Below are 24,100 nucleotides of genomic sequence, written 5' to 3' on the forward strand. Positions count from 1 at the left end.
CAAGTGAGTGACTGGGCTTCTCGCTGTTACGGCCCTAAACTCGGGAACACAGTTCCGCTAGAATTCAGGGATTCGGTTACCTTGAGTGCTTTTAACTATCAAGAAAGACATTTTCGTAATTTGTTCCTTCTCTTATATGCACTCTCCTTTATATGTACTGTTAATTGTGTTGTTGTCTTTTTACTTGTGAAGCACTTTGAGATCATTTTGCTTGTAAAGGCGCTATATAAAATGCAATTTATAATTATGAACGCATGACACAGGACTCCTAGTACACCATCATCTCTAAAACACCTCGTATTAAGATGTTAACAATATGGAGTAAGGGCAGGGTAATTCATATTGAAATAGGGTCCCCTCTTGTGAAATGAGAGGCGACACTCACCGTCACAGCACTGATGTCACAGGAAGACAACGTTAGACTTCAACCCAACCCCAACTTCCGCTGCAGAGGGATGGGCTGCCAGGCAGACAGACAGACGGACAGACTGACGCACGGCCCGGAGACGGAGCCCCTGACAGTTGTGAGAGATCAGATCCTTCACCTTGACGCCAAGCAGGGTCCTGGGGCAGAGAGAGGTAAAGGAGCACTATATTCGAGCCTTCTCTGCCACCCCTTCTTTCTGAACGACTGCTAATTGTTTCCACAGGTATGTCTGTTGTTGTGGTTGTAGTTTTTAAATTATACTGGCAGCTGTGTGATCTCTTACGTTGAAACAGTTTTTGCATTTGTAACAGACTGAAATGGGCAGCAAATTTCACAAAAGCCTTATGAATCTGTCATATTGTTATTATTATAATTATTATTAATTATTATTATTATTATTATTATTATTATTATTATTATTATCATTATTATTATTATTATTATTATTATTATTAATACATCAAAAAGGAAAGGGAAGACTTGCACAGTCAAAAAAGGACCCAAACAATTCCAATTAAATTGCAATTTATTCCAGGTTTACTAGTGATTTCTCTTCTGTTCAATTGTATTGGGTATCTTGAGTCTTTTTCACCTATACTGAGGAAATTAAAGACATCTAAAATGTGAGTTCAATTAAGATAGGTTTGTATTAGTTAAAATTGTAGAGAAATCTAATCTAATCTAATTTATTCATTGTGATTGTATATAATAAGGACAGGATTTTTTAAAAAGAACCAAACACATTTTGAAACACACTTAAATAGATTTTTAAAACAACTCAATTTGGCGTTCAAATGTTCAATCGACAGAAAATGTGTGTGGTAAAATCAACAAAAATAACAACACGATCGTGTATTTTGTGAACTGCAAACTGAGCAAGAGAAACAGTTATTGCTGTTGATTTTCACACAAAATTGTGGCGTCTTTTTTAACATCACAACGCTGTGTGGAATATAAACAAAGCTAATAATTAATTGCATAACAAAGGACACAAAACCCTCTCCGTATCAACAGTAATAAGAATAACACGATTATTGAGAGACAGGAGTTGCAGGTCGGGACATAATTTACACAGAATCCAAATATACAGAGATGAATGATAGTGAGAGGAAATGTGCAGCACAGCGAAGGTGCTCTCAAATGGAGACGGAGCCTGAAAATGGCTGCCCCAGTCTGCCGTGCAGCTGCACCCCTCGCACACGGGTCACACAGCACACGCCTGCAGCGCTGCAGCAGGAAAAGACACACGCAACTGAACAACATACACCTTACATGTTAAGTCACAATTGGAAGTTAAAATTGCCTTGCTTAACTCATTAAAGCTCCAGGTGCAGTGCTTATGCAAGATTGTGTGAGTTTTAAAACATACACACACACACACACACACACACAGAGTTTTCTCATTTCTTTGTGTCTCTTTTTAACCCTCATAAGAAAACCCTGCATGGCAAGTTTATGAAATACACGATGGGCTGTGAAAGGACGCTTGGTGGAGGTATATTCAATATGTGTGACAACAGGGAGCCCTGTTTTGTACTCTAGTGTGGCTTAATGTTTGGACCAGTGGTGCAGGGGGGGTGAACGCAGTGGGCCCTTCAAGAAACAATAATGTATGTAGCATTGTATATATATATATATATATATATATATATACTGTATGTTTATAGATTAACCATTCTGCGACAATGCCATGGACTGCCCTATACACACTTGATTATAGTTTAACCGAAAAATAACATAGAAATAAGGACGAGTGCCTATTTATATTTTTCCTAAAAGACCAAGTTCCAGGTGCGTGACTTGTTGCGTACTGTAATAAATGTTGCCTGTTTTATGCGTCTAAAACCAGGATCATAATTGGGCCAGCTGACATTAAAATAATCCAGCTACCTGTGCAAAATATATATATATTGCAAAAGACAGCAAGAGGTGTCAGAGATGCAGTCAAGACCAGGTGTCTCGAGACCGATACCAAGAGCAAGCCTGTCGAGACCGAGACCAAGTCCAATATATTTTTATGCGAACAGCCTTATAAATTAAATAATAATTTAGAATACAAAGTAGTGTTTTCAATGATAATAATGATAAGTTTCCTTTTTAAAACTTTTTTTAAACAAACGCAAAAATCTGAAGAGAAAAATGTGTTTTCAACTGTTGGTGTCTTTAAACAAGACTGTACTGGAGCAGAGGCCAAACGTGTCACTGCGTTGAAATGTGAAGATGGGAGAGTGGTCTGTATCTCACTTATACACCCTAACAACATGCAAACTTGCAGAAAACAGGGATTTCAGGAATGGCGCTAGTTACACTTTAAGTGTCCCTCAACAATATTTGTATTACTGATCTATATAGACAGGTGACAAATTAAAGGAAAAACCCACATAAAGTGTCTCAGTGAGGTGTTGGGCACCACGAGCCACCAGAACAGCTTCAATGCTCTTGGCACAGATCCTAGAGTCTCTGGACTCTACTGGAGGGATGAACACCATTCTTTCAAAAGATATTCCCTCACTTGGGGTTTTGATGATGGTGGTGGAGAGCGCTGTCTAACACGTCGGTCCAAAATCTCCCATAGGTGTTCAATTGGGTTGAGATCTGGTGACTGTGAAGGCCATAGCATATGAGTCACATCATTTTCACACTCATCACACCATTCAGTGACCCTCATGCCCTGTGGATGGGCATTGTCATCCTGGAAGAGACCACTCCAATCAGGAGAGAAATGTGTCACCATAGGATAAAGGTGATCACTCAGAATAACTGTGTAATGGTTTGCAGTGACCCTTCCCTCTAAGGGGAATTAAGTGGACCCAAACCATGCCAGGAAAATGCCCCCCACAGCATAACAGAGCCTCCGGACCCCCTCACTGTAGGGGTCCAGCAGTCAGGTTTGGAGGCATCTGCATTCGTTATGTTCCTCCACTCATTCATTCAGGCTTTTCCTTTAATTTGTCACCCATCTGTACATCCAAATATCCTGAATGTCAAATGTGTGCCCTATGTATGTATTTTTTTGTAACTTTTAGTTCCACTTTGAAGATAAAAGTTGCCTACTTTTTTTTTTATTTGTTTTAGGTGATCAAGAAATACAGAGATCGAGAGCGAAAAAGTGACAATGATGGGAGGTCTGAACTTGCAGATTGTGCTGTTCATAGCTGTTTCCATGCTTGCTGGTACGACCGGGCCCCTCGCCGCTCCTCTGTGCCTTTCAGACGCACACGATTGGCAGAACTGCCTTATTAACACACACGGCAATCAGTCCTGCGCTGTCGGCAACTCAAGTCTATGTAATAGGGTGTGGTTTCCACTGCAGTGAAAGATTGTCTATTCCAGTCCCTCCCAGAGGTGTTATCAGAGGGAGGTCAGGACTCTGAGCCGGGCTGTTCTCCCTGAGCCTGCTGAGCTCCACTCCCAGCTCTGGGACAGGGTGCATTGTGGGTAGATGTACAGGGATCCCTCACTGTAAAACCCCCTCAGTGCTGGCAGGGCCCTGTGGTCCCCAATATCACAACACTGCACTGGCTGGGCTTGGGGCCCTTCACACACGCCAGCCTCTATACAACACTGTCTCTTGTAATATCCTGTAATAGTAGAGGGCAGCCTGTCTTATTATTATGGTAATATCTGTCTGTCTACCTACTTATCTTTATATTTAAGTAAGCTAGTGAAGAGACTGTCCCTTTCTTTCTCTCTCTCTTTCTCTCTTTCCTCCTTCACTCTGATCAGTCTGTGTACCCCGTCTCTATCGTTTTTCTCTCTCTGTCTCTCTCACAGCCCCCGTAAAGCTCCGAACAGGACAATGACAACTGTAGACAATTCATTAATATTTTATTTTACTTTTCTTTTCTCAGGCCTTACGACCAGTCAAGGTATGTGCCTATATTTATGTATCTATGTTTATCTGTGAGTTAATACAGAATAGATTTAATAACAACAATAACAATAATAATGGCATCGTTTTATAAGAATGGCTGTAAACTCAAAACCAATCCTCACAGAATCTCGGCCAGTTCTTCTCTGTTCTTTTTTGGTTCTAATGATGTTGATCTGTTAGTTAATGCCAGCCCCCATGTGCAGAACAACACTGACATAAATAGCCAATTTACACAAAGCTTTTACAGTAATAAAGTGATATCCCCAACTCTGGTAGGACGAGTGAATTCCCAGTGAGCATACCAGTATACTTTTCAAAGTGCCCTTTGTCGGGGGAGACACTCCGTGAAGGGTCCTGAAAAGGAAGGAAATTAGTGAGAGAGAGGGAGAGAGGAAAATAAGAGGTAGAGATGGAAAGAGAAGGTGGACACAGTGAGAGAAAAGAGGAAGAGAAGGAGGGAATGTTGAGGCTCCTGCTCTTCCCTTCCACAGATGAAATAGCGAACCCACTAAACGTGAGCATCACAGTGGAGATGTCAGATGATGAAACGATCTTGAAGTGTCTGGAAAAACAGGATGTTAAATGGAGGAGATATGGAGAAATGCAGTTTCCAAATTACACCAGGGTCAATAAATTGCCATATGTAGATGCAAGCAGTGACACGTATGAGTGCAAGATTAACAATGGATATGGCAGAATTGTGGTGAAAGTGCGCAGTAAGTAAATCATTTATGCATTTGTCTGCTTTGCTCTGCTTTTGATCAAGCTGCCCTGCTGTCACGCATTTGACTAATGGCTTCTGATCTCAAACAGCCGACAGCTGGCGCAGAGCTTTGCAGAAACGGTTGCTTTCACAGCGCAGTGCAGCGTGACGATGCAACAGTGCGCAATGAAATTCAGACAGAGCTAACATAAACATTCGAATGATCACAACAATGATTTGATTTCATTATTTTTAATGTGACTGTCATCTGTTCATAACATGTAATACTGATCCCCCCACCAATCAGACCGAGTAAGCAGTGTTACTTTTCTCTGTGTTATGTTTTTTAATTGCTTTAATGTTATAATATACTATTCGGCCATCACTACTATCCCTACTGCTGCTCCTGTGGCTCTGTGTACCCGTTCGCTGTGCCTTATGTTGTGCCTTGTGCTGATTAAGTGTGTCTGTCCCCAGCGTGTCATAACTGTGTGGAGCTGGACACGGCCACGGTGGTGGGGATTGTGATGGGGGACCTGGTGGCCACGTTCCTGATTGGGGTGGCCGTGTACTGCATCTCCTCCCAGCCCAAGGGAAGGACCTACAGCACCAGTAAAGGTAACGAGGACAGTACAGCTCCTCGGCTCCCTGTGCCGCTGCATCCTCACTGAAGTGTAGCGCTGTGGTAGCAGTGAGGGAAAGCATGGACTGAAAACAATGACTTAGACGCTGACTGGATGACTGACAAGATGGCCGACTGACTGACTGGTTCACTGCCACTCATCCTGGCTTACTGGTTGACTGACACACGGAACAACCGAGGCACTGACTGACTGACTTTCTGACTGTCTGACTGACTGACTGACTGACTGTCTGACAGACTATCTGACTGACTGACCGCCACTCTGGTCAGCTGGCTACTGTGATCTGAGACGAGATGCCAAATTGACTGTCATTATGACCTCAGAGACGCAGAATTCCACAGTGGAGTAAAGCGATGCAGCGTCGGAGTAACAATGTACTGATACTGAAACCCCTCTTGCCTCAACAGCCTCGGACCGGGTGAACCTGATCCCAGGAGACGGCTTGTACCAGGTATGACACTCATCCCTCCTTCATTACAGAACCAAGAATTGTGGAGAAAAGTGAAGCTTCATAAATACATTCCAACTGACAGCATCATTATATATGTAGCAGACCTAGTGATTCATTATAATATTGTTTCACATTATAGTCTTATAGTCAAAGTCATAATCTAAAGATCTAATAATGTGATCAATATATTTATATACTCACACATCTGAGCATTTGAACAAATGAACATATTCATCAATCACTTGTGTTTGCACGCAATCCTAACTAGCATTTTTACTGTTGCTGGACAAAATCCATCAGATATGTTGATACAGGACAGGTTTCATGCCATGCAATTATTATTATTATTATTATTATTATTATTATTATTATTATTATTATTATTATTTCTTGGCAGACGCCCTTATCCAGGGTGACTTACAACATAAGTGCAAAACAAAGTGCAAAAATACAGTTCAGTAGAGGCATCAATCATTACAAATTCAATTTACATAAACATAGCTATTCAAAATATAATACATTTTACAACTTCCAATTTACAATTTACACAGGCAAGTACAGTAAGTGAGGTCCTACACCCTGGACGGTGAAAGCTAAGTGCTGTCAAGATATAGAGTCACAGTCAAGGGCTACGGGAAAGGGAGCAAGTAGGAAAACAAAATCGAAAACACAAGAAGCATAATAAAACTGAGAAGTGCAATCTAACGGGGATAAAAGGACTAATATTATAAGTACTGTCTAGCTTCTGTTTACCTCGTATCATTGCTTTATTGCTTAATTGCTTGGTGCACTTTTTAAACCTAAAAGGTATCACTTAACCAGCTATTCTTTATACAATCACCTCTCACTTTGACAATCAAAACCATCGCAATTTGACCATCGATCAGGCCTTGCAACCAGCTATCAGGATTACCTCGCTGATCGGGGGGAGCTTGTGCAAGTTAATAAGGATTAGAAGCCGTGGAAATAAATTAAAACAACAAGATTAAAAGCACGTCATGCTACTTCACAATCGCCCGTAGCACTGTAGTGCTGCCTCGCGGTGTTGACAGCACCTAATCAGTCAAGGTCTGAGCCTCCCATTAGGTCTCCAGTCTAGGGGCACCCGTCCTGGCTCACAAGGGCGTGCAATGATTTGTACACTGAGACTAGTGGCAGCGACAGTGATCCCTGTTATTCTCTCCTATCAGCCTCTGTCTGCCAACCACGACTCCGAGTACAGTAAACTGGACCGCAGACCCCGCAGGAAATAGGACCGCTGCTCTCCTGCCCCCTCTCACTGCGGACCGCCTGGCAGCCACCGACAACACGCACCCAGACCATGGTCCTCCCTCTGTTACTTGGCATTTGTTTTTTTTTTATTATACCTTTGTGTGTGTGTGTGTGTGTGCGTGCGTGTGTGTGTGTGTGTGTGTTCAGAGTTTTGTTTCCCCTGTTCACCCCTGAGCCACACTGTAACTGACTGTAAATGACTGAGCGGATATATACACTCACCTAAAGGATTATTAGGAACACCTGTTCAATTTCTCATTAATGCAATTATCTAACCAACCAATCACATGGCAGTTGCTTCAATGCATTTAGGGGTGTGGTCCTGGTCAAGACAATCTCCTGAACTCCAAACTGAATGTCTGAATGGGAAAGAAAGGTGATTTAAGCAATTTTGAGCGTGGCATGGTTGTTGGTGCCAGACGGGCCGGTCTGAGTATTTCACAATCTGCTCAGTTACTGGGATTTTACCATTTCTAGGGTTTACAAAGAATGGTGTGAAAAGGGAAAAACATCCAGTATGCGGCAGTCCTGTGGGCGAAAATGCCTTGTTGATGCTAGAGGTCAGAGGAGAATGGGCCGACTGATTCAAGCTGATAGAAGAGCAACTTTGACTGAAATAACCACTCGTTACAACCGAGGTATGCAGCAAAGCATTTGTGAAGCCACAACACGTACAACCTTGAGGCGGATGGGCTACAACAGCAGAAGACCCCACCGGGTACCACTCATCTCCACTACAAATAGGAAAAAGAGGCTACAATTTGCACAAGCTCACCAAAATTGGACAGTTGAAGACTGGAAAAATGTTGCCTGGTCTGATGAGTCTCGATTTCTGTGGAGACATTCAGATGGTAGAGTCAGAATTTGGCGTAAACAGAATGAGAACATGGATCCATCATGCCTTGTTACCACTGTGCAGGCTGGTGGTGGTGGTGTAATGGTGTGGGGGATGTTTTCTTGGCACACTTTAGGCCCCTTAGTGCCAATTGGTCATCGTTTAAATGCCACGGCCTACCTGAGCATTGTTTCTGACCATGTCCATCCCTTTATGACCACCATGTACCCATCCTCTGATGGCTACTTCCAGCAGGATAATGCACCATGTCACAAAGGTCGAATCATTTCAAATTGGTTTCTTGAACATGACAATGAGTTCACTGTACTAAACTGGCCCCCACAGTCACCAGATCTCAACCCAATAGAGCATCTTTGGGATGTGGTGGAACGGGAGCTTCGTGCCCTGGATGTGCATCCCACAAATCTCCATCAACTGCAAGATGCTATCCTATCAATATGGGCCAACATTTCTAAAGAATGCTTTCAGCACCTTGTTGAATCAATGCCACGTAGAATTAAGGCAGTTCTGAAGGCAAAAGGGGGTCAAACACAGTGTTCCTAATAATCCTTTAGGTGAGTGTATATATATATATATATATATATATCATCTTGATTTAATCATGGGCAGTCCAAAAGTGCACCAATCAGGTGGCTTGTGAGTACAATTTTCTGCTTGTACAGGCTGCTGCTGGTGTTCTATAAATATTAGTCACTATATTATTGTACATTAACCAAAATTGGAGGGATAGAATCAGTAAGAACAATTATTTTATATGTATTATATGTTTTTATTTAGTTTTTTTTTAAATATAGTGCATGGACTTGACTGGGCTGTAGAAAGGGGCAGGTGGGGTGGTTTGTTATAATATTATCAGTACTGTTTGATCTAGTATGAGTGAATCCCTCCCCAGTCTACATGCTCCTCGACAGCAAAGTCCCACCTGGCAAGTAAATGCGTTTCCTACTTTGCAAAGATTCTGCCCTAATAAAACTCCAGCTCTTTCAAAAACAGCGATTCCTCTTCAGTTCTTCATTGGAGCCTGTAAACTCCCTCGACACTTCACAGTGCACTGTCTGTTGTTCTGTCTCCTGCTGAAAGCTATTGGTGTCGCCATGATGGGTTGAGACTTTCTATTTAAGACACATAGTTATTAGAAAAGGCCAGGTCATGTTGAGCCGATGTCTCCCCTTTGTGCTGCAACACTGGCGCACAACAGAAACACTCAGCGGACGTGTCTATCCCCAGATTACACTACAGCAAGTGATACACGTACCTCAGCAGAAAGCATCAAGACCAAGGACTGGAGCTTCTCATAACTTTGACCTACCCACGAAACACACATTACAACAGGATACAGACTCATACTTTGCAATTCGCAGATAGGTCAGAGTTTTGATGTGGTCTAGCCCCAAATTCTTTTAAAGTCATGATATGTAGTTAACAGTTAACAGGTGTCAAGACAATTCACTTTCAAAGATTTTGGTTCCATTTATTTCTGCCCTTCTGAAAATATCTATATATATTGAAATGGATCAGGCCTAATAGTAACATTTCATGCTGTTAAGTGTCTGAATGTTTTTTGGGGAAAGTGGGACATTCATTACAACTTATTTATGTATTGGTATACGTAAAAAAGTAGTCTAATTAAGTATACCTCAGACTCGAACGGTCTCAAACTTTCTGTTTGGATTCGCTGACCTATAAGGGGAGTTAATGGACAATGAGAAACAGAATCAGAGCTCCTATTCCTGGCTAATCAAGATGCAGCATTTCTCATAATACTGCATGGTGAAAGAAACACTACATTTAAACTATTGTTTCAGCAAAGGTTCTGTCTTACCACAGTAAATGTTTTTTGTGAAAATAATTCACTGTTGAATTATCCAGTTAATATACTATTACCCAATTTCTTAGCAGACACCCATATCCAGGGTGATTTACAATTGTTACAACATATACATTTTACCCATTTATACAGCAGGGCATTTACTGCAGCAATCCAGGTAAGGTAAGGTTGCTATAAGGGTACAACAGCAGTGCCCCCCACCTGGGGATTGAGCCCACGATATCTCCACTCCAGAGCCCTAACCACTGCTCCACACGGCTGACCGTATATGTTCTATCTGTCACAGAAACCAGAGTAAAAATATGAGCTATGACTGCTGCAAAGACTGCATTGTATGTCAGTTTAAACACAAACGCAGTCCCATGGCACTAATACTGCTGACTGTAGCTTTTAAAACTGCACTTACAGAGCGGTTAACAATGCTGTTTGAATGCTACACATACATGACGAAGTTTTGGAAGACTTTAGGTTCATATTAGGACAAAATGTTCAACTCCAATCCACACATAGTTCATCATTGGAGAGAAGCAATAAAGAAGAGGTTGTAATTCATCTCAACTGAAGCTTTGCAAGCTCTAATGTGGCATTTCATTATTGGCCTTTGATGTATTTCACAAAGAGAAAGGCGTGGGGGAACATGTTTGGCATTGAGGCGGTGTTTCCCATGTGAACTGGCACTTCAATAAACAGTGAGGCATGTACCGGTTGTTTTCATTTTATGAATTACTGAAATTGTTCCATGATTCAAAAATCCCCTGTATTTTTATTATTAATAATAATAATAATGGCATCACTTTATAACACAGAATTGTTCCACTTCCCCTCTGTTCAATCTTGACTCTCATAATGCTGATCTGTTAATTAAAACTCCCCCGTGCGGAGGAATTCGGGGAAAACAGCCCTTTTATATGAATGTTTAATAATAATAATGCGATATTACCGACTCCAGAAGGGACAAAGAGGCAAGAATCAAAGCAACCATTTGACACTAGGGATTTCATTGTGATTCTGTTTCAAGTAAAAAGACAAAGAAAAGAAAAAGGTAAACATTTTAAATGTAGAAAAAACAAAAAACAAGAAAGGGACTGAAATAGCACTGTGGGAGTTTGGTGCAGCCCTGAGAGCCACACAGGAAGTTATTGACATCGCATAGGAAGCTGTTGTTCACCAAAGCAAGAAGGCTGCCCCTCTCTCTGTGTTTTTGATTTCTCTGTCTCCCTCACACACACATCTTCACTACACACTGCAGCATCTACGCAAGCACAGCAGATTGTGAAACATTGCTACCAAAGGCTACCCACAGAGTTAAAACTACAGGCCTGTGTGTATAAGATGTCTCTTGTGCAAGTGTTTCCAGTGCGAGAGAGAGCAGTCCTCCTGTGCCCTTTGACCCCAAGGAACTCCTTTCTGCCTCTGTGGATCACTTGGGTTCACCCAGCCTTAACTGAAGGGACTCAAGGTCTCCCAGAAACGTAGGGCCCTCCTTCCTAACCTTATTTTGGTCTGTGTGGGTATGCACTTAACGCTTAGTTTATTAGCTTTATTTATTAGGCGATTAGTCTTTAAAATAGACTGTAGAGTAACTATTTGGAATTTAAAATAGATGTACTTAAACAGCCATAGCTACACATTCAGGCTGTAGTTCCCCACTGCTTGCTCTTGGAATCTGTTCTAAAGGCTTTTGGAAGGAATCAATAGCTGGCCAGCTCCCAATGAACACACATGCACTACCTGTGTGTGTTAACTAGACTAGCTGGGGCTTCATTACTGACCTACAGAGCTTCCTCTCTCCTTGCTTTCTTGATTGTATTTTTGCAATGGTTTGGTGGTCTGAGCACAAGACAGCATGGCACTCATCTAGAGTTGATCTGCAGGAATCCCCACATCGCATGTTCTACCTTGTTTATTATTGTCACTGAGCCATTTTGCAGATGCATGAATCCCATGAGAGGAAACTAGTTGCAGAACATACTGAGGGGTTGTTCACATCAGCACAATAGACTGGAAAACATACATCCTTGTGGCACTTAGATGACATTTTTATGACGCACTTTCATATCGCGCGGGTTCAGCTTTTGCCGCGTGAAAAACATCAAAAACGTTTTTTCTGGACATGATGATGTCTACACATTCCCCGCCATAGTAAGTAATGTGTTTACCTCATTAAAACAACAATATTGTTGTAGATTGTATTAGGTTTGTGGAAATTTAATTTGAATACATTTATTTTTCAGTGGGTGTTCCCATACCAACATTACATAACAAGCACGTCATAATTATGCCTCTAGTCAGAACTACATTCATAATCTGTTATTTAAAATAAATACAGAATGTTTTTTTTACTAATTTTTACTGTCCCACCACACATATTGTAGCATATTGCCATAGTGCATTCCCACAAATTATTTAGTTGTTATTGAGGAATTGATGACAAAAAACATGAATAACTAATGCCATAGTAAAACGCATATATACACAACAGTTTTGACCATAGCTGCATGTGGTAAATGTTGCTTTATACACTTGTATAGTGTTTATACTGTTCTATTGCACTTTGTATATGTTTACATGCATGAAAATCAAGCATGTCTATATGAATTACTTTACATTTTGGACTCTTATACCTTACTGAAGAATTTAGATCATGTTTTCTTTTATACCGTTAAGCAACTATCCCCGGCCAGAAGGAAAACCTGGGCTATTGAGCTGTGATGGAAAATGTCTTGTATTTTGATGTTTATGAATATTGTCAACATCTTCCCGGTTCAGACTGCAAATGTTATTGCTGTCCCTGTTTTGAGAAACCTGCTGGTTAGCTCAGCACCCACGTTATATACCAACAATCATTTAGACCATAGTTCCCATGATGTGTCAGAGACAGCTTGATACAGTTCAGCGTGGTCTTCCTCTTTCAAAAACAGATGCTTAATGTAAATATGATACAGTATGTCTGGCGTAATTGTGCATGTTTTGTGTAGGTTGTGTAATGTCACGTTATTGAACTCATGTACGATCTCAGTGTTTCTAATCTAAATAACTGTATTTGTGAACCTGATCCTTGCTGCTGCCTCCATGAGTATGTATTGTCACAGACACGGAGGCCATTTTATATGAAGATGAAAATGTGGGCTACCATAAAAAGTGATCCAAAACGAGGGATTGTGCGCCAGAACAATCACATTTCATTAATTCACTGCATCAACTATGTTTAGCTGTTAGCCACTTCCAAGACCCTCCACCGTGCTCTGTGAATGAATTCTTCAGAAGAGCTTCCTTTTAAGTGTGGGACACAGTTCAGAGTTCTGAGGTGACAGAACTTGATTACGACTGCAGCCACCAGTCAGCTTTGCTGTATTATGGCATTCAGTGGCCAGTCTCAATCTTAAAATCTATAACTATCTGATAATTGATAAAAAGGTTGCATGAGTTACAGTGGAGTTGGGCAGCTGTCTTTGTTTCTTGAGCTAGTGTTTTTGTGCGCTGGTGCAGTGTCCCACAGTGGGAAGGTTTTGTCTTTTAACAATCTTAAAACTAGTTCGTTTTGTGGGACCATGATGGAGCAAGGAGCCTAGGTTTTTGTGAGTGATCTGGGCTTTCTGAGGAGGGTCACGTAGATAATGTCACAGCGGGAGGATGAGGAGTCTGGGGGAGTTGTCAACAAGCTTCAGCCATGGCATCAGGGACGGTTCAGCACCTCTAACTGTAAATAAATTACCAGATTGTTCTGTAACTCTCCAAGAAGCAAGAGCGCTTGGGGGTGGTGGGGTGTCCAGGGGACTTGTAAATGTCTGATTGGTCGACTTTGGGACCCAGGCAGAGTTAAGAGTGTATTTTAACATGGTGTTGTATTTCTGTGCTCTTGCTGCCTCTATATGAACTGTAATCAATTCAGATTGTGCCTGAATGTGCCTGAAGACCCTGCTGTCTCTTACACACTGGGATATCAGACTAAGGAGATGGAGGGTGAGGGAGTCGTAACAATAGCTCTGCGGCCCAAAGGCCCCGGCCCCCTTCCCTGGCTGGCTGCTCCCTGCACTGTCGAGGTGTCAGCTCTGCTCTGCGATGCTGTAAAAAAATAAAACAAACAAAACCAAAACCCAAAATTGTGCGGTTGCTGTGTAACGCGAGGAGCTGAGCCCTATGAGCCTTGTGCGCCTACACTGCCTGAGACCTGCGCTGCAAACCACAGCACAGCAGCGTATAGCACCCCCCGCTCGCTACTCACACACACACATACACACACACACACACACACTCACACACAGCTGGAAGGCCTGCACCCTCCCCCACAACCCACCCCCGAGCGGCGCATCTGTGTTCTGTTTAGCTGCAACACTCGAGGACTGCAACCGTTTTCACCTGCTGCCTCCAAAACGTGTGAAAAGCCAGGAGAGAGACACCTGGCTCAGTGTTGCGTCCATTCCTTGATTACGGTGTCCCAAAGGCTGTCCGAGTCTTTCATAATGTCAGTACGTGGTCTTTCCGTGACTGGAGCGTCTTGACATTGCTGCAGAGAGGGCAGTGTGTCGGTGGCCCAGGGGGACTGTACAGGGCCTAGTTGTTGGTGTTACGGGGGTTATTCTGCGTCTCAGTACGTCAGTGTTGAGGGGACATGTCGATATGTCTGTGTCAATAACTGACAATGCCAGTGAGTGCTCGGGGAGGTGTGGGGGTAAGAGTTCCCGAAACTCAGAAAGGGCTATTTCAGATCAGCCTACAGACGCGAGGCTAGAAATCCAAACAGAGCGACTGACTCATCCGAAAGGGTGAAAATACACACGTCATTTTATTAACATTTATTTAGATTTCTTTAAAATAAATTATAATCTTTCCAGAAAAAGCAGCTCTGTTTACAAAGGAGCCCAGTAGGCCAAAGCAGAACAAACCGCCTTGTTTTTCTCACAGTTTCAGTCAGAGACAGACACGCTTGTTTCCATTAAGCCCTGAAAAGGCAAAAACAAAACCGGCGGTGATCTGCGATGAGCCTCGCGGCTGACAATGTTTCCATTCTCCGCAGGTTCACTCAGATCATTCAGCCTGATAAACAGACACTAGCCCTCCGACAGGCGGCTCGTTGCACAACCGGGAGCCACAAGAAGAGACGGTTGCTGGAACAAACGCAAAATTAAACCCGAAGCAGCGGCAGCCGCTCAGAAATCATCACTGACAGATAAGGGGAGCCTAATAGCAGTCTATTTTGAAACCAGAAAGCTTCCATGATGTATTTTCTAATTATAATCTAAATATATCCAGCTATACAATTCAGTATTTATTGATAACTATTTCCATTTGATGTGCTCAAGCAATTGTTTTATACCAAGTATTCAAAGTGCGTATTTTGTGTATTGCATGTGCCAATTAAAAACAATTAAATCATATATGTTTACTTTGACTTATCCCTGAGTGCCCCTGTAGTAAAACAATTAGAAAGCAAATATTAATGTTTTCTATGGACACCCTCATGAGCCGATACCAAAATGTTCCTTCTCCTGTTTTTATTTGGTCACTAAAACATTTCTGAGGCGTATTTTGGTACCTTTTCATCAATTGAATACATGCATCTACTAAACAAGTGTCCAAAACCAAAGAAAATGAAAGATTTGTTCACAAAACCAGAACCGGAACACTTCAATAAGAACAAGCGGAGAGCGTTTTGCCAAGCAACAATCACTTGAACAGTTTAATCACAGTATTACAAATTTCAGACATATTATTTGCAAGTTCAGGTTAGCATTAAATGGCTCTCAACAAAAGAACTACAGGTATAAATTAAAAAGTGGCTAAAAATCGTAATTGTACATTTATTTCTGTATAAACCTTTTCCCATTTCTTCTGTGCCGGTGTAGCTCTTCTCATCACTCAGTAAATCCCTAAGACTGACACAGACACTATATGGGAAGTGTTTCACTGAGTGGAACGAAGGAGCCACAATCAAATCACATAAATAGTTCAATCCAGTTGAGGAACAAGCATCAATGAGAGAGAAATGTTCTGAGAGGCACAAACAGTAGAAACGCTCCACCGCTTCTTCCAAATTATTGTCCCCGATTCACCACCTGTCTGTCTCTTGTGTAAATTACAGACGCATAGTTGGGCCGATTGTTTTTTACATCAATCTGAAATATACCATTATTGTATCTCCTGTCTGAGCAACACACCGTCATGTGACAGCCATGGCCGCCGTTACTACCCTGGCCGGATAACATCACTGGCATTCTACAAACAGCTCGGTTGTGTGACCAGAAATTAGAAAATAAATTGTGCTAAACAGCGTGATTTCAGGCCAATGCTTACAATAAAAATACCCTTTTCATCACTGAGGCTTTTTAATCTATGCAAAAAGGACTTGGTTTGAAAATACTTTTTATAAAAATATGTACAATTTCTACTTTTCTCCCAAAAATATATATAATACAAATATCATCACTTGCAGCCCTGGTGGGTGCTGAATATATTTCTTCCACCCATTGGGTTTGCTGTAAATGATGCCTGATTATTAAAAACACATCAGATTTAAATCTATTTCAATTTTGAGAAGAAAAAGAGGATCACAATGGTATCTGTTTTTTCGGTGTCAAAGATGTTGTAGTACTCGGCTATATAGGGTGTATCAAACCTTGCCTGTAAAAATTAAACTAATCATACTAGTTTTCTAAATCATTATCAATCAATTAGTATACTCCGACGAAGTCTAAAAATGAAAATATTTTTTACAATATACAAAAAAAACTGTACATAAAAAGTCTTGTACTTTACAGATCTACTCGTATCAGATTGTGAAAACTAGCGCCGCTGTCTAGCGAATAAGAGCTCTTGAAAAACAAGCGCAGATTAATTTATCTTCAGAACGGCTGACCCTTCCATTCCGAGAGAATCCCGCCGAGTTCCGGAATATAATCGTAAAGTTTACAGAAAAGGCCGGCGACGTGACTGCGCAGTCTTACACATATTGACAAAGTGATGAGTGGAAAAAACACAGACACACACACTGATGATGTTTCACTGAGATAATTTTACACTGACACGGTTGGCGACATTAGTCAGCTTTACTTTTTAACACAATACTGTTGACGTGGGCTTTCATTTACCGTAGACAATCCAGGTGTTTACAAAACATGTTGCACTATTTACAGGCTTCCCACGCGATCAGCTATGGGACAATTAAATGAGTTGTCCTTTTAATGAATTAAGCAAGGAAACGATTCAGTGGACTTGGATAGACTATGGAGTGCAGAGAGAACTGGCATCCCCCAAAGTAGGGAGTTCGGCTTCTATTATATACCTGTAACTGATCACATAACTAGATTAATGAAGTAATTTGAGCATTTTTTTGTGCTTGAGGAAGAGGAGGAAGGTAGGAGCCCAACAGACTGGGAGAACTGGGTTGGAAACAGACTGGAAAGGCCAAGGACAGATCCTAGTTCTTATGGAGTCCGCTGTACAGGTCATGGGTCCCAGTGCGAAGGGGCTGCGATAGAGGAGAGGAAAGGACGGGGTTAGTCAGATCGATCAGTTCTTTCAGGAGTCGGCCAGGCTGATTCTAGAGCAGCCAGTTCTCCAGCCACTTGTTTCTGGACATTAAATCCTCATCCCCATGATGCCTCCCTCAATTCAAAACAGACTTAAGCTTAAAATCAATGTAAAAATGGCGGGGTCATAGGAGGAAGACTAGGAGATTTGCATATTTAAAAAAAACAATAAGGGGGTTAAAGGTTAGCACTTAATTCGGAGTCCTAACGTGGGGCAAGGTTTCATAATTAGGACTTAGAAATCAGATATTATGATTAGATATTACATTATGTGTAATATCTACAAGAATATCTACTAATTGATTGACGAGAATGGGGAATATACAGGGCAGATCTCACGGGTGGGAGACCCTAAGTGTGACTGACAGACAGAGGTACCTCGTAGTCAGGGTTGGGCACCGGGGGGGCGCGGTCATTGCGTCCAGGACGGGAGGCTGAGGGGAAAGAGAGAAACGCACCCGTTACACAGATCTGAAAGACCTCAGATCTCCTGTCAATTTTACACCTGACGTCTGACACACAAAAACACATTTGGAAGAGCAAGGCATTTTTTGGGTGGAATTCTAATTATAGATTTATAATTCTCCCCAACATAATGGGATGGTTGGTACAGTACTTTACTCTTTGCTGTCATCGGTTGCCGATTTTCCTCCACAAACATTCCGTTGGTTCAGGTTCTGGTTGAATTACTTTCCAAATTGGTTCAACCTTTCCCACCAAAAAAGAAGTTTGAGAAACACTAGAATAAAACATCTATTATAGTTGCTTAGCATTACTTTTACGTACTAACGTTTAATACTTTTACATATTAATATAATACTTATTAAGCATGAATGATAACTCTAAATAATTGGCTATTTAGCCTATTTTATTACATTGTTAATGCTAATACAACCACGTAATCACAGATATTAGACAGTAAAACTGGGAGTGAGAGACGCATCTTCTTTACTAGGTTTTCTGTGTTTTCATTCGTTTTATTACATTTGGGACCTCAGCACATAACGGCCTATCAATGCGTTTCCCTTTGCCGACACGCACACCAGGCTTGGAGTCAGAATCAGTGTTTGCATTTCCATTTTAATTAATTTGAATGCTTCAAAAATATCTAAAATGCATTTGAAAAGTTTGTGTGTCACCTATTCTTCAAGATGACTACTATTCTTGTAATTGAAATGCATTTAACTCAGGGGTGGGCAACCTAAATTAATCAGTGGGCTGCAAGTCTGGGTGTCAAATAAGTGCCTGGGCCGGAAGACCCAATTTACCACCATTACAAGCCACAAAGCTACATTTTAATGTAAAAATATCAGCAATGTAATGGAGGAGTAACACATTGATACAAAATAAGCAGTTGTCATAACTATACTACTTTATTGTTATTTTTGATAATATTTTGGGGGGTGGGGGCAGTGGTCGTGGGCCACTGGTAGCGCACCCCTGGTTTAACTCAATCAAGTGAACTTATTTCTCAATCTGAACCCGTCTAAAGTATTAAGGTAGGACAGAGTTGGGCAAGTAATTTAATCGTTGCATGATCCGCTCTGCCAATTTAATGATCATAAAACAAATACTGTGCGAATCGATGTCTGTTGCCTAGAAAATACTTTGCAAATGTTATATATAAATATTTAAAAAAAGAATTGCAGAAATATTGTATGTATATGTGTATATATATATATATATATATATATATATATATATATATATATATATATTTTTTTTTTATTATTATTATTATTATTTTTTATTATTATTTTTTTTTTTTTTCTGCAAAAATACAGGGAATCCAGGTCATAGTGTTTCTTTGGGCCGCCCACTATCAATTAAATATGAAAACATTCAAATAATTTGCCACTTATGTTTTCTGCTATTTTAAATGGTGTGAATCCTAAAATCAACACATAGTCCCATTTGCTGATAGTGGAACTTTTCATGTTGTGTTAGTGTAGTACAAATCACTATTATTATTATTTATTTCTTAGCAGACATTTTCTTATCCAGGGCGAGTTACGAAATGTAACAAAGTGGGAAATTATCTCTAAATCTGACCTGACATTATTTTAAAACCTGTCTGTATGCGTGAAATGATAGAACCTATGCATATTTAATTGAGCGCTTCTGGTTGTAGTACACTTTGGTAATATAATCTATTACTATCATACACTTAATTAGTGCAAATACAAGCTGCTTTTATTAACTCAGTCAGTCTACAATCTGCACCCTGTAAATCACAGCTTTCTATAGACTGGAATCCCCAAATAATGGTTTATCTATTAAGCTGCGGCACTGAATCACTTTTCCAATCAGGGGAACCCTGACCCTTGTGGAGCAAAGGGACTTCAGGTGATCCGTAAACACTGACAAGTCTCCAGGATGTGCTGGAGGAAGTCAATGGGCGTCTGTCGGTGAGGGGCGGCCCTTTTCCTTACCTGGGGCAAGAGGCGAGGCGCCACCCTTCTTCTGGGAGCAGTAGTAGACCAGGATCACGACCCCCATTGTCACCAGCAGGTCGATCACGATCACACCGGCCAGCATCGGTATCTCCACCTCGTAGCAGTTCTCACACACTGCAAAAGGACCAGGGAAGAGACGGAGACACACACTCGCCACGGTCAACACCTTCTCCCCACATACACTACACTACACTAAACTACACACTGGCTTCATTCTGTTTCACTATAAACTAAGATCTCTGGTAGATCGAAACATTGTTAAAAAACCTGAGAAGCATGGGCTAAATAAATACTTTTTATGATTTATGATTTGGAGCTATAAGTGAGTGTGCAGGTATTCTTTTCTTTGTATTTGATATGATTGTTTTTGATATCCAGCACCTTCTAAGGTATTCAGATGTGTGTGTGTATAATCTATAAACTATTCCCACATTGAAAAATCTCTCTTGTCACAGACACACAGAAGGATTGTTCCTCTGAAGAGCCAGACAGTTCCTCCCTGTGTCATACAGACAGACATGGACGGATCCCATGCCACGAAGGACAGACAGAAATGCACACAGTAAGCCTTCAGTCACAGAATGACAGGTATTTCTCAAAGCCTCGTGCTTATGATGCTTGCAGGTTTTTTTTTTCTACTCACCTTTTCCCTTGAAGTAAAAATAGGTTTTTCTATCTTCATGCTCATAACAATAATACAATACAGATTCGTCGCTGTAATTTGAAATTGATAAGAATTTTGATGTGGTGTGTTTTGGGTCGAACTCCCCTTTTACTTTGCCCCATTGTGGTGTGTCATAGTCACAGTTCAGGGTGACCGTGGTTCCAGAGACTTCGATGGATCCTGGAATACAAGGATGTTTAAACACAGGTTAATGCCGCAGCTCTTTCTCAGTCACAAGTCTCTACAGCAGGGGTGGCCAACCCTAATCCCGGAGAACCACGGGGCCTACAGGGCTTTGATTTATCCACATCGTTAACTGCTTAATTGAACCAGTTGTGGGTGGGTCTTAATTAGGCCAACTGTCCCAAGGTATCCAGTGACTCGTTATTTAGAGAGACCTGTAAAACCTGCAGGATTGCGGCTAAAAACAAAACAAAACGACGGGAACCAATTAACTTATGGATATAGTCATGGAATCCTTTTCTTTTCCGCAATAAAATTGTGCTGCTTATTATTACTACTATTACTATTATTATTACTATTATTATTATTATTATTTGTATTATTGTAGAGTTGCATGGGTTCGTACCATAGTCCAACAGAACAAACTGAGTTAATGTGCCGTCTTCAAAATGACTGCACTGTTAGAAAAACATTAATATGCACTTGCTGATCGAAAGTTTAACATTTTCAACAAGTTTAAGGAGAAACGCTAATCAATGATTGTACAACACTCTGGACTGAACTCACAAACTGTTGTGTTTCACTGGGTTACTTGTCAAGTCATTTTGTGTTCAATCGCTTGGCAGCTATAGAACGAAATGTTTTCTACATGGAACTGTACGCAGTCTTTTTAATGTTAGCCACCTACAGATATGTAATTAATTGTGCTAATGTTGCAGTTATTTCCCTGTAACATTAGGATCATATTTCAATACATAGTTTCAAATAATTGTCCATAACTAGTTATAGCATTGTTATAATAATGTGTGTTGTTTATAGATGTTGTATTAAACCAAATGGTAGGATTAAAGTACACATATTGTATTGATACAGTCTTAATTACCTAGAAAATATACAATTTTTTAATATGTTTAAAATGAATAGAATCTACTCTCTACTCTAATATTACCAGTGTGTACCTAATGTGTATTATTATTATTTCAAAATATGCTTTTAATAGGTTATTATAGATTATTCCACTTATTTATCTAATACTAGTTTGGGCTGAAATACCATGTTTATTTTATTATAATGTGAGAATGTCTGTATTCGCGTATCAGAGTTTGTGAATCCACTGCAGGAGAGAAAAGCATCTTGGCTGCCATTTTGTTTGCTCTTCTGACAGCACTGCTGAGACAGTGAGGCCTGAGATGAATGTTTCTACTCACAGAACTGGAGCTGTTTTATAGAAAGTTATTGATTGTGAAGGGAAAATTCGTATCCGTAAATAAAGTCTGGACAGACATTGTGCTATCCAGAAGGAAGACCGTTCAGGACGAAGAAACAACACAAAACAAAACAGTAGTGCATGAAACCTAGTGAGTTTCACTGTTTCTGCCATTTCTGTTTCACATGCTTGCATTCTCCCAACATACATTTACAACTATTTGTCTATATCTGACTTATGAATTATATAAAATAGTACATTATTACATATAAATCATTATAATAATTATGCAAATTATTAAGTTTCTGATAATGAATTTAACAATATTTGTTAAGCCACATTTAATTGAGCTTGTAAGATAAGAGTAATTATAAGGATTCAGAAAAAGGCATATTTAATATGTCCTTATGATCAGTTTATTATTATCAGTGTTGTTTTTAATATTAATATTTTAAATACTGCAGACATTTGAGTCTTATTAAGAATAACGTTTGAGGAAGGGTGTAGTTCATCAAGTAGCATAATCATAATCAACACGCACTTACATATATATACTGTATATATAATGTAAAAATTATATATTTAATGTACACAATTTAAATGTTTTGTTCCTTATTATGTTACTGATATTTGCACAAAACAAATTAAGCACTCAAGCGAACAATCAAATATATTTTTGCAAAACTTTGAGAACCAGAGATTAGATCACACTTATAACTCTGGATATAATCCTAGAATATATCAAAAGGTTACAATAATTATACAAATAATCATAATATGACTTGTATTAAAACAGTTACATCTTACCCACAGTATCTGAAACACAGTGATCTACAGTTATGGTGAGGAAGAGGCAGAGGATGACTTTGTTCATCTTGGCTCTAGACGTCGCTCACGGCGGCGATCTCCTTACTCTGGCGACGGTTGACTTGGAGGCCTGTGACTGGGTCGGACCCGATCAGAACCTGGCGCCTTACGCGGCTCGCGTTTACTGGAGACAACAGGCAGCGCTTTCCTCAACGCAAGGGAGGACTCTCTCTCCGTGTCTGTCTCTCTGTGTCTCTGTGTGTCTCTGTCTCGGGGCAGGAAGTGCAGTGGTTGGGGGCGAGGGCGTCGCTCAGCGCCAGCCGCAAGATCGCGAACTGGATTGTTCCGCAGACTCGCAACCCCCCCGAGCGGCAGTGACACCCCAGTAGTTATCAGTGGAGGACAATCTCGGCCATCAGACCTTTAGGGTCGCACCCCCCGAGCAGAGGTTGTAACCATCATCAGAGCACCTCCCTGGAGTTGGTGCTGAAACCACCTCAAACATTAAACTGGCGAATGCAAACGTACACACGGTGCAGGAAAGGAAATGTATTTTGTAGACACGAGCTGTAGAGGCCTCTCCTGTAAAGACTCGGCACACAGAGATCTCCGTCTTCCCTACAACTATTCTGCGCCTTAGCGTTGAAAAACTGAATGTTTGAGCCTGCTCTGTTCTGTGCTTGGTGCTGTGTCCCCCTGGCCTGCATTGTTTGTGCGTCTTGACTCTTCCCTTCTTCAGCCTCTATGATGTTTTTCTGGTTTTATCTCTCTGATTTTCACTCAACTGGAACAGAAGACGGCATATGAAAGACCGGCCCCCATGTGATTCACAGATACAGGCCCAACACGGCCTCAATGGTTGTTATGCTGCAATGCTTTAGATCAGGGCTTCTCCCACACTTTGGGCCCACGTACCCCTCAGCTAGTGCAAACATCTCCAATGACACCACCCAACCCCACCCCTGGTGAAAATACGCATTCAAAGTTATTCGTATTATTGGAATATAACCGTTATTGCCATTAGATTTGTTTTTAGTAGGGGGCCATTCAGATCTTATCCCAGCATTCACATCAGCCTGCGGACAACCTGGAGACCCGCGGTGGAGCACTGGTGGTCTGGGGACCTCTGAGGTCTCTCCTCATTCACAGGTTCCAGTTCGTCCCAGAGGTGTTTTATCTACAGGACTAAGGTCAGCTAA

At 41.0% G+C, this 24,100-nt stretch overlaps 2 protein-coding genes across 3 annotated transcripts; one reads left to right on the forward strand and one right to left on the reverse strand.

The window, feature by feature from the left end:
- The first annotated feature begins 439 nt into the window (after window positions 1-439).
- On the forward strand, window positions 440-9,219 carry LOC136754916 (T-cell surface glycoprotein CD3 gamma chain). 2 transcript variants are annotated; one of them, XM_066711181.1, is made up of 7 exons: window positions 440-579; window positions 3,503-3,600; window positions 4,279-4,296; window positions 4,793-5,017; window positions 5,482-5,622; window positions 6,056-6,099; window positions 7,290-9,219. In XM_066711181.1, exons 2-7 carry the CDS (start codon window positions 3,543-3,545, stop codon window positions 7,350-7,352), a joined length of 549 nt encoding a protein of 182 aa, XP_066567278.1. In that variant the 5' UTR covers window positions 440-579; window positions 3,503-3,542; the 3' UTR covers window positions 7,353-9,219. The 2 variants fall into 2 exon arrangements, with proteins under 2 accessions (XP_066567278.1, XP_066567269.1); XM_066711172.1 differs by having other exon boundaries at window positions 449-650.
- A 6,316-nt stretch (window positions 9,220-15,535) lies between these two features.
- Window positions 15,536-23,297, reverse strand: LOC136754928 (T-cell surface glycoprotein CD3 epsilon chain). The gene is made up of 5 exons (XM_066711195.1): window positions 22,902-23,297; window positions 20,684-20,884; window positions 20,017-20,154; window positions 17,963-18,018; window positions 15,536-17,523 (listed from the first exon to the last, which is right to left on the reverse strand). The coding sequence occupies exons 1-5, from the start codon at window positions 22,966-22,968 to the stop codon at window positions 17,473-17,475; spliced, it is 513 nt and encodes a 170-aa protein (XP_066567292.1). The 5' UTR covers window positions 22,969-23,297; the 3' UTR covers window positions 15,536-17,472.
- Window positions 23,298-24,100: the final 803 nt, after the last annotated feature.

The sequence above is a fragment of the Amia ocellicauda genome, chromosome 1 (genome assembly GCF_036373705.1).
Source record: "Amia ocellicauda isolate fAmiCal2 chromosome 1, fAmiCal2.hap1, whole genome shotgun sequence".
Lineage (NCBI taxonomy): Eukaryota > Metazoa > Chordata > Actinopteri > Amiiformes > Amiidae > Amia > Amia ocellicauda.

Excerpts from the sequence above, each read along its gene's own strand:
- LOC136754928 (XM_066711195.1), bottom strand. The coding sequence starts at position 22,968 with ATGAACAAAGTCATCCTCTGCCTCTTCCTCACCATAACTGTAGATCAC. Across the intron at positions 20,885-22,901 it reads CTGTGTTTCAGATACTGTGG|GATCCATCGAAGTCTCTGGA; the intron begins GTAAGATGTAAC and ends CTTGTATTCCAG. Across the intron at positions 20,155-20,683 it reads TTTTTACTTCAAGGGAAAAG|TGTGTGAGAACTGCTACGAG; the intron begins GTGAGTAGAAAA and ends GTCCTTTTGCAG.
- LOC136754916 (XM_066711181.1), top strand. The coding sequence starts at position 3,543 with ATGATGGGAGGTCTGAACTTGCAGATTGTGCTGTTCATAGCTGTTTCC. Across the intron at positions 5,018-5,481 it reads AATTGTGGTGAAAGTGCGCA|CGTGTCATAACTGTGTGGAG; the intron begins GTAAGTAAATCA and ends GTCTGTCCCCAG. Across the intron at positions 6,100-7,289 it reads CAGGAGACGGCTTGTACCAG|CCTCTGTCTGCCAACCACGA; the intron begins GTATGACACTCA and ends CTCTCCTATCAG.